The sequence below is a fragment of the Varroa jacobsoni genome, unplaced genomic scaffold (genome assembly GCF_002532875.2).
Source record: "Varroa jacobsoni isolate VJ856 unplaced genomic scaffold, vjacob_1.0 scaffold_1340, whole genome shotgun sequence".
Lineage (NCBI taxonomy): Eukaryota > Metazoa > Arthropoda > Arachnida > Mesostigmata > Varroidae > Varroa > Varroa jacobsoni.
Genome location: NW_019214242.1, coordinates 114,470 through 124,774, shown reverse-complemented (window position 1 = coordinate 124,774; position 10,305 = coordinate 114,470). Strand labels below are relative to the sequence as shown.

Below are 10,305 nucleotides of genomic sequence, written 5' to 3'. Positions count from 1 at the left end.
TTGGTACTGGCCCGTTATGTCACTTTTTGAATCAGGCCTGATTCTAATCATGATAATAATGACCAATGTGGTGTCGTTAGCTCACTAGACGTAGCCGCTTTAACGTGCTTTATGCAAGGAAAATGTTTTTTACAAAATGATATAAATAATAACAATTTATTTGCGTAGGAGGTGTCAGTGAAGCTGATAGCGATGTTTCAAAATGCTGTAAAGTTCACAAGTACCTCCAATGTGAGTATCTCCGTTTGCAACTCTCGTTGGAAGTCCAAAAATCTGTCGACTGTTAGTTTCTTATCGAGGTTCTCTCCAAAGAAGAATGTACATAACGCCGAAGACACGCCCTTGTAAATGTTCCCTGTACCCTGGTGATCGCGATGGCGACTTCCGATGCTCGTCTGGTTACGAATAATAGCTTGTACCTGCGGAGAGAGCAATATCATTTGTCAATAGATTGCATCCAGATCTGCTATCATCCATATTGCCTCATCTGTTTAGGGTGTTTTCTAGCTTGTTCTGTAAATAGATTCGTTTGAGCTTTGTTTTAAAATGTTCACCTACTAAACATTGAACGTAATATATAGGATCTGTGAAGACGCGGCTTGTGCTAAGCTATCGAATAAGCTTGCAGCCTGTATTGACGAAGTAAACGTGCAGACACTTGCTAACCTTTTCGAATTCGTCGAAGTCGATGTCACCATCTCCGTTTAGATCGATCATTCGAAACGCAATTTCGAAGTGCCTCTTTGAAGCTGAAAGGATCGTCAATAGGAAAATATAGTCGGAAAATGAGATGAGGCCTGAGGCGGAAAGGCGGTAGAAAACGCTGTTTTCGGACATCCCCTCGAACGGCGCAGGGAATGCGGAAAAATTCGGTGTCACACAGGAATTATTACCTGTCGAGATATTCTGTACGAGGAACAGACAATGAATATCGAGGCAGATTTTTAACAAATATGATACATACGAAAAACTTGTTACTGTCATATATTTATTTACTTCACTTTACTAATTGTATTGTTGCTAAGCACGGGTAAACGCAATCGTGTTTTATTGTCATGTTTTACCCGACTTAAATAGAAACCAAGCTTACACAGATCCTGTTAACCATTGGCTGCTAACATGAAGCCTCGTTTATTATTAATGGTGGGCATATGACAACAAGTGTGTAGTTGAGCCCATATTCTCGACCTTAAATAATCTACCTTTACCATCTAATCTGATCGATCCCCAATTAGTTGGGGCAGTTTTTCTGGCATGATGCAAGCATAAGCCACCTACCTTGGCATCGATTTTCTTGTAGTGATCCAAGCCATAGCCCTGTGGTTGCATGATGCCAGGCGTAATAGAGCGTAAGAAGTCCTGAGGCGTCATAAAAATCTCCATCTGGGAAAAAGAAATTGGGTCATGGTGTGCAAATGACAAAGCTCTTTCTTCCAATGGGTCATATTTGAAAGAGCTTTCGTACATAGCTTAGTACACAAGTAGTGGAGAACCACAAGCGTGTGACTGAAAAATGAGGTCAAAATTGTCTTGTCGGCTGTGCCCAGCTGTCTGGTTAACGCACCTCACCGTTCTCGTATTGGACCTTCACGGAGGCGAAGTAACGGAACAACTTATCGGGCGTTGAGTACTGACGCATTCGGTTTTCATACTCGATGATCTACGGAAATGTGGGAGACAACAGTGGACGGCAAAAAGTTAGATATCCGAATAATTTGTATTTTTGACTAAACAAACAAATAATGATCTCATTCGAAAACGAGAAAGTCACCCATAAACAGGCGTTGGATTAAGTAAAATTACCCTACTGCCAAGCATTTTATACACCAAACGCTCTTGATATGTGATAGATTAGTCTGTGCGTATAGACATATTGCATGAACTATTCTGGAGCCGAACGATGTCTGGATCCAAATTTAAGTTTTTATAATCTCCAGTCGCACCGTAACTAGTAAGTGTCTTGCTTCCATTACCGCTAATTTGAGGCAAATCGACCTTTTCAATGAGGTAAAGTAAACTTCAATGATGTCAACAGTTATAATAGCCAAAAAATGAATTATTTAAAGCCGTTTGCTCTGATTATCTAGGCTACATGTTGCGCGCACGGTAATGCATCAAGGGCCAGCGCTCTTATACGGCGCAAGCCGCCTGACCTAACCTAACCTAAGAATCTTTAGGGCGCTTTCTTTTCAGGTTGTTCTATTTTTGCAAGTCTAATTAGTGCTCGTAAAGGGGCCTACAAGAGACTCTTCACAAAAACAAAATGCCTGTCGCATTAATGACACCGACCACACGTATACAGAGGCGTGATCATTTGACTCAATGCCAAAGAGTAGGCAGGAATACTGAAAAAAACAAGACCGAGCAGTTTGTCTAGCTAACGCGGCCTAGACAGTTCCCATGGGACGCTCACTATGAAAAACCCATTAGACGATACGTGTCAAGAAAAATTGCGACAGAGCGTTATAAGTGGGCTTACTGAGATGAAACGTCGCACACCCTACGATCTCTAGCAATGGAAGCGTAAGAAGACAACGAACGGCACTATAGAACACTATCTAAAAATCTCTGAAAATACTGCTTCTATAGTAATAGTCATAGTGCTTCTATAGCGAAGTAATAGTCATAGTCCCAATGGCAATAATTATTTACTGTTCATTCCTCATATAAAAAGTGTCCTTTCAAAATAAATTGGCAGGAAATAAACAATAAGAGTAGTCTCGTCTATCGACACAGACAGGATCGAATTAATGATAAACATAAATAACTAAATTCACGGAATCTTCACTATGCATGAAAATTTGCTTTGTTTCACTAAGCTTCACTGCTTCGTCTGTTTGGTGTAATCATTCATTAAGATTTATGCTCAATTAGCTTGTTGCCAAAGCAAACATGCCTAATCTGTACACAACAGAAGAGATACGATTTTGCAACACAGATGCGCGAATACAAGTATTGAATTCTAGTAACAGGCCCTTAAAAATGAGACAGTTCAAGGGGTCATCAGTTCAAAACCGGAATGCATCGTCTCTGAAAAAAAAAATGCGAAATCACAGATGTCCCACCAAGCCACTGTCAGACTCCAATCGCAAAATGTACTACGGTATAATTATGCGTACACACGATCACGACTATAGTTCTTAATAATCACCTTTCTATCACGAAACCCCGGCTTATTTTTCTTCGAACAGCTCTCCTGTTTGGACGATTTGTCGTCGTCCTTTTTGCCGTCGAGGTTTTCAGGTTCGGGCTGCACTACATTGGCATTCTCCTTCGTTGGTTTGCCTCTGGACTCCGCCTCGTTGACGAGCGGTAGCAGTAGTTTAAAAAAACCATGTTTCCTTTAAGTGGATAGGAGAGAACGTGCGAACTGATTCAGACACACAAGTTATTTATGCTGGTCCACAAAAACACTTCGCGGCGTAAGATACCCTAACAAAGGCATGCGACAAAAAATACATCGGATGAGGTAAAATGAAACATTAAATACACGTCTGAAGTATGAGGTGTAAAAGTCTGAGTATTGTTCAAGATGGACGCGTTCTCTTTTCTTATAATAGATGCTTATCTAATTAACTTTGCAATGTATGTATTATAAAGTAAACCACGACGACAATAACAATTAGTATTGTCTGTGATGGATGGTTTTTTCTATTTATTTCATTTACTAAACACTTGTCGGTTATTCCATGCGATTGCCTTTGACGTTAACGTCGTGCTAGTGACGTTAAGGTCGAGTTGATTTAGACATAAAGATAAATTACTCTGATTCCGAACCGTTGCTCGTAGTATCTGCTCTCTTAGATTCGTTGTAGAATGGCAGTAAGTATGCTATCTCGCATACAAATTGTTCCTCTGATAGCGCACAAGAGATCTAGGTTGATGGTCGCTTGAACTCCTGCTATGATGTGCAGGCAATACCGTCCGTTAGAACAACCGAAATAGATGGATTCGTTGTGGCAAAGCACACATGTTTTGGCTGGGCAGGTCTAGGTAGAAATGGGTCCGAGAGTAGCGCGTCTATGAATACTATTCTATACAAAGTCTATATAAGACAGACCGAGAGGCATCATCAAGCTTATACGGTACTGAATTACGACAGGATATTAATTAGCACTATTCACCAGCATAGCTTGCGCTTGTTCAATTGAAAAAGCTTGTTTTTCTTCTAAATAAATCGTCATCCCATACCAGTCATTCTGTGACTGCATTTAAATTGTAGCTTTAATTAACCCATATTCTACTAGTACGGCGTCTCTAGCTGTCATATTATGAAACGAGACGTTTATAAATTAATGATAATTTGTTGTGTTTCCTCTACAACAAATAGTAGCACACGAATAATAGCTTTTAACGAACCAAACTCTCGTTTACCAGGAACGGAATATATTTACAGATTCTAACGTAGGAGGCAGCCTCGCTAATTGAATCCGCCTAACTAGCAGATACCCTAGTAGAGACGAAATAAAACCTCATACGACAAAGGTTTGTTCTATTAACCACAATCATAGTTTAGTTATGCTGAAGATATTAGCTAAAAAACGAAATTGTTTTATTCTCTCGCCTGACCTGCCCCTGATGGCCGGCAATGACTAATTCATGTCTTTTTTACTGTGGCAATAGTTGTAGGAATATCCTGACTGTACACCATACGCCTACCCATCTGTCCTAGACGGAGTGTGTCCCGAAGCCACATTTTGTTTTTCTGTTCGATCTTCCCTGTTTTTGCTCGAATGTACTAAGGCGTTCTTTGAGGAATCCAGCATTGAGGGGATGAGAAGCGCACTATTCGCGTTCGATCTTGTTTAAACGCCTGTGTTGTTTCGGCTGAGGTCCTGAAGCACAGTCAGCTCCTAAGTAGCCTTCCACCTTTTGAAAATCCGCTTCTAAAATTACTGCCAGTGTTTCGCTTATTTTTCAATATCCTGCTCTCTCACAATAAAATATTGTTACAAAAAATTAAGACACTTAAGATAGCAGGGCTAAAATGTCATCCCTTGCATTATATTCTAACCGTACACGAGTGAACACAACGGTATACGCCTTAGGTGAGGCAGATTCATGATTATTGCCTGAACAGATCCTAGTAAAACAGTGGACAGCACCGTCGACTTTCTGGAATTGCACCTACCCATCTCTGGTGTCATGTGCAAAGCATGCGCCAGCTGCAATGGCTCCCGTAACAGCGGTAAAAATTCGCAGCGTGAGCCTCTTTTGAGGCGACCGGCCCGAATTTCCACCGCGGAAATTACCGCTGCATCGTCTCACCTGAGACCCACAACGAATGCTTTGGCTAACCACTTTGCGGAACATGGTTAATCACCAGATAGTCAGTACCTAAGCGCACGTGGCCGTCGGGACCTTCGAAAAATGACTACGATCGATTCACTCGTATATCCTGGATTCTAAACGGTAGCTTCAGCAGGCACAATTGTCAATAGGTTGATAGGCTCTGTCCGCCTTCGTCTCTCTGATCGCCTTCTGCAGTGGCTTAAACGTAATCCTCCGAAAAGTTTCCACAACAGAAAATCACCAGCATCTCTGTTTGTTTAGGCCCATGGGATTTGTGCCACAGTGACAGAGGGCTCCGCTTTTAGGGTACCAATATATGGGGGGAGATGGCTGTTGGCGGAGAATTGGTCAAGTAAAAGAAGTCTCCATAATAGGACCCGCGAGGTGCTCGAGGCTATTCGGTCCTCTGGTGCGGCTCCTATGGTACCGTATAGGAATGTAGCGGCTGCGGGCGATTCTTCACAAAAGCCAAATGTGTCGGTAGGAGGAACTTGTTTCTATAACTCACACACACACAAATCCTTACGTTTCCCGTTTGAAAAGGCTTCGTCGCTAATACTTTTGCCTATTACTGTGAAACAGTATCTATATTTGTTTTGTTTTTTTATCTTTATATATGTATTGAATCAGTTGCAGAGCTGTTGAGTATCTGCGGCATTCGGAAGACTCGAATAATGGTTGATCAGACAGCTTGTTTCCTTCTCCCATGGCAAGCGTCGTCGATTGGAGAGGAAGGGAAAAATAGCCTAGGAGGCCTACGGAAAGAGCAGAAAGCTTACATCCTCCGTGTCGAATTGTCCCTGCGTAGTGGCGCTATAGCAAAAACAATTTAACGGAAATCTCTTTCTCTTAAAGTATCAGAGTGTACAGCTACCACAAGTACAACCGTTTCTTATATCTTGTTGTAAGCTGCTAATGCTGTTCGTCCTTCTTAGGCCAACAGACTGGGCAAAAGTAAAGGCGTGTGTTCAAATAGCTATTGCAGTGATTCTTATTCGACAGCCAATGAACAGTATCTCTCATCTAGGCCCTATGAACGCGAGATTTTATCCCGAGCACAGTTTGTTAGACCGTAAACAAATTGGATATGCGACGCATGCGCAAAGCAGCGCTTTAGTGGCGAGAGACAACTGCGGGACGACAGAGGATCAAAGAATAGGCCACTTTATGATTTGGCTAATGATGAGGCGGAAACCGAGCTCCAACCAAAAACTGAATAACGAGGTTAGATTAGATACGTCTGAATCTACTTTACGCGCTATCGATGTTCAAAATTAACTCTTGTTTCAATTCGGTATTGAAGTAAAATGTCATTTTGAATGTGACACTTTACTCCTTTTACGTTTCAAATTATATTACAGGAGGACCTATGAAGTTTACGATTTTTGGTCGCAGCTGTTAAACGATCTCAAAGCCCGGATATCTTCATTCACCACCGTGTAGCAACCCTCTCTAAAGGCTGAACTCATTGGTTTATTGTATACCCGCCAGCTAAAACTAACGTTTAAACATTTTGGATTTAATTTTGGATAAATCGCCAAGTATACTTTCTGGGTTTTGTTCTTGCTCTGGAATAATACATTAGCGTAAACGTGTTTCGTACGTACCCATCTCCAGAAAATTGACAGTGGATCGGTATAGAGAAGATCTTGAAGAGGTGAAAACGGATAATACTAAAATTGTAAAATATTCTATATGATACATATTATCAATGACATTCGCTGCTGTATGGCTGAAATAGTTCAATACGTTCGATAATTATAACATTCAGAGAACATACCCTTTAAATAATTGTCAATAAATGCCTAGATTTATGATAGTTAAAGAAAAATATCGGGAAAGAGAATCAGTTAGAAGGAAAAATACGTTAGCTTTTCAATATGTATGAATATGTCCAAAATTTGCCCGACGGCAAGGCTTGATTGAGTGTTTCGCAGTGTACGTTTGGGGTACTTTCGTTAAGGCTTGCGTGATTCAAATATTTCATTCATCAGCCATGCAGACACGGCGGTATGAGTGATCACTGGTTTATCGGAGCTAAACGACGATTATTGAAATATTGTGCATTATAGGCAATAGTGTTAGCCCTAATGGAAGCAGGGTGACTCGCTAAAGGCCTGCCTCTAACGAACTAAGCTCTGAGGTGAGTTCGGAGACAGCAAGTGAGCGAAAGGGTGACGTCCTCATGGCATCGTCGTATGAGTTCTGTCATTTAACTTCCCTCGAGTTCATTGATCGTGCGCTCGTATCTTTATTTAGCGATGAGTCGAGTGCCTGTTTTAAAGTCTGACCTGTTTTGGCCTTGGCCACTTTCACGTTAGCGTTAGAAGCAAGGCTAAGTTATTGCAGAGGTGGCGCCAACGTTAATCGTGCAGTGCATTGCGTTCACTCTCAGTTAGATCTGAAAATCCCCTCAGTATAGTGGTAACTATTAGCGCTACTGATGACGCAGTGCAAAAATGTAAGCAGTTAAAGTACTTCTGTATTCGCTGAGTTGGGTGGGTCACGGTGAGCGCGTTTCTCGCTGGGTAGGTTTTTGTGACAGATAAAGTTCTCTTGGCAATGTATTCAAACTAGCACAATTTCATGCAGAAGTCTATACTGAGGTGGAGTGGCTTAGTGCAACAATTTTCGGTACTGAAAATACCGTGAAGTGCTACTGAAACTGTCCTAGCATCTTAAGGAACATCGCACTTTCGTTTCATAGTATAACATTATATTACGATGGCAGCTGATATAATCTGCTCGAATCTGAGTACGGATCGCTCACAGCTGATTGAACTGTATCTTAAAAATCGGAGTTCGTGCTCGATATTAACGAAAATGGATACCCAATGCTACAGGTAAGCAACGGTACAGAAGCCATACCTCTATTATGCCCCTTCTTACATATAAAAATGGTAGAGATTCCCTTAGTTTTACCAATAATATTTTCAATACTAGCATCTATTTATTATAGCTCATTAATTATTCGTCGCACATAAATTAAACACCATTTACAAATTGCCACCCCCTTTTAGAATTTCATTATGAGAACGTTTGACGTCATTAAGTTTCACCATTAAATCTTCATTCTTATCATGGTCGATAAGATAATATCATTGCCGGTATGCAGTCGAGCAGTGGGCAGCAGCAAGAAGAAGTCTTCGTTATATTTAAGTAATAACTTAATGTTACGTGGAGTGGAAAGTTATTCCACGTAACTTATTAAGTATCAATGTAACTTACACTTTACATTTGTAACCTGCAATTTTCTTTTTTAAGCCAAACGGTCAAAATGAACATCTGCAAGACTCAAATCCTTTTTTATCCGTCATAGTCTGCTAATTAACTACTCAATAATTATTTCCAAACTCTGAGCCCTCTTCAAAGGATTTTGCGTTTTTAAATCGGATTTCTATAAAATTCGTTATATTACACCTACACATATGTTAGTAATGGTAGGATATGAGCGTTTTTATTATCGCCATTTTATAACGATACTTGAAACACGGGCAAACTAAATGTTTAAGAACACTGTTAATGACAATGAATCACAAATATGAGTAACTATCAAGAGAAATCTCCGTATACATTTCGAAAACTACATGACAATTACAGATATTATCTATAACGTTAGCTAAATTTCTTTTGGACCACTGCATTTATTAGTTTTCGAAAAGAGTTTTTCTCACACGTGTACAATTTCAATATGTCTACCACGCTATCTCTAATGATTCTGCCTTTACACATTGTCAGTACATATAGACAAAAAAAAAATAGTAAATTGATTATGTACTTTTACAAACGTAAGTAACGATTAATACTTTCTCCACCGCACAATAATAATGATAATAACATTCCATTCGCGTAGACTCGTCGAGGTCGATACGCCACTATCCCCCCAAAGAGATCTGGTCGCCAGTTTCAATGACGTCGAAAGCATGCGCATTAAGGCAAATGGGCCGGGATCAGCCCCTGATGCTATTAGCTCTGGCGCCAGTTCGACGCAGCCAAAAGCATCAGCAGAAGCGCCTGCAGCAACAGCGCCGCCGACCCTGCCAATGTTTTGGTCCTTTACTGAACCATCCGAGTTCCTCAAGCGTCACCCGACAGGGCAAAACTCGCGCACTCTGCCCGATTTGAAGGTTGGTCTGAAACCTAAACGACGCCGAAGACTTCCTGAAATACCGAAGAATCGAAAACGTACGTACCCAGACAACATTGATAGAACCTTTGAGGAAAAGTACGCGTGAGACGAACACAACTAAGTTAAGCTTCTATATTATCAGAATTAATCCTATCCAGGCAGAGAGTTGACACCATATGTGCCGATAATGCAGGGATTTACTAATGTTTGCATTGTCTATAATCTTAATTGAGCTTTTCGGATGTGGTTCTCGGATCTTTCAGCATTGCAAGGACTGAGTCTTGCGGAAGAGTTTCAGGCGATTGACTCAAACTTACTCGTCACACCATTTTCCTCGCAACTTTATTTGGAAATTGACACGTCAGGACAAGAGCCTCGGTCAACGTTTCGGTTAGTGAATTCTGATACAAACACTATACTGTATGTATGGTGAAGCCGAAGTACACATTTGTGGAAACCGTTTAGGTATGTAGATAACACCAATTTTTGACCGGTGACGTCCCGTCCATATGGAAAAGAAGCCTAATAGGCCAAAAGCCTACTAAAGGACAAGAGCCTTAACGATGATATATTAGGCTAAATTATCGCATGAGCACAAGAAAAAACGGTTCGTGTTTCGTAGATAAGGTTCAAGGAGGGACCTGGACAATAAAAATTTAATCAGTTCATCGCGGGTTTATAGACAAGCTTTCAAGTAGGGTGGCACGAATGGGACTGATGACGCAAGACCTTTAAAAGAGCATAAAGAAATGAAAAATTTGTGATCAAATCTGGTAAAAAGCAATTGAATATAGATTGCTGAATAGCTTGTTGCCTTAATTTTTAACAACTACACATACTACGTTTCGTAGGACATCTAAATAATTATATGGCACAGCATCGTT

At 40.7% G+C, this 10,305-nt stretch overlaps 2 protein-coding genes across 6 annotated transcripts in view; one reads left to right on the top strand and one right to left on the bottom strand.

Moving 5' to 3' along the window:
• The window catches only part of MICU1 (Mitochondrial calcium uptake 1), an 8,341-nt gene extending 2,426 nt beyond the window's left edge, over window positions 1-5,915 (bottom strand). Inside the window, exons 1-6 of one of the 3 annotated variants that reach the window (XM_022848297.2) lie at window positions 5,132-5,915; window positions 3,152-3,341; window positions 1,565-1,660; window positions 1,279-1,383; window positions 667-906; window positions 225-419 (exon numbers count right to left, since the gene is read on the bottom strand). In XM_022848297.2, coding sequence (XP_022704032.1) covers window positions 225-419; window positions 667-906; window positions 1,279-1,383; window positions 1,565-1,660; window positions 3,152-3,341; window positions 5,132-5,313 — 1,008 coding nt within the window. In that variant the 5' untranslated portion in view covers window positions 5,314-5,915. Of the gene's footprint in view, window positions 1-224; window positions 420-666; window positions 907-1,278; window positions 1,384-1,564; window positions 1,661-3,151; window positions 3,342-3,764; window positions 3,856-4,659 lie in introns of those variants that run through there. The other 2 variants (XM_022848298.2, XM_086971907.1) reach the window with 2 other exon arrangements.
• Window positions 5,916-6,426: 511 nt separating this feature from the next.
• The window catches only part of Aplip1 (JNK-interacting protein Aplip1), a 9,041-nt gene continuing 5,162 nt past the window's right edge, over window positions 6,427-10,305 (top strand). For all 3 annotated transcript variants that reach the window (XM_086971906.1, XM_086971905.1, XM_022848296.2), the window contains exons 1-5: window positions 6,427-6,516; window positions 6,654-6,949; window positions 7,365-8,135; window positions 9,146-9,477; window positions 9,685-9,811. In XM_086971906.1, coding sequence (XP_086828032.1) covers window positions 8,017-8,135; window positions 9,146-9,477; window positions 9,685-9,811 — 578 coding nt within the window. In that variant the 5' untranslated portion in view covers window positions 6,427-6,516; window positions 6,654-6,949; window positions 7,365-8,016. The remainder of the gene's footprint in view (window positions 6,517-6,653; window positions 6,950-7,364; window positions 8,136-9,145; window positions 9,478-9,684; window positions 9,812-10,305) is intronic.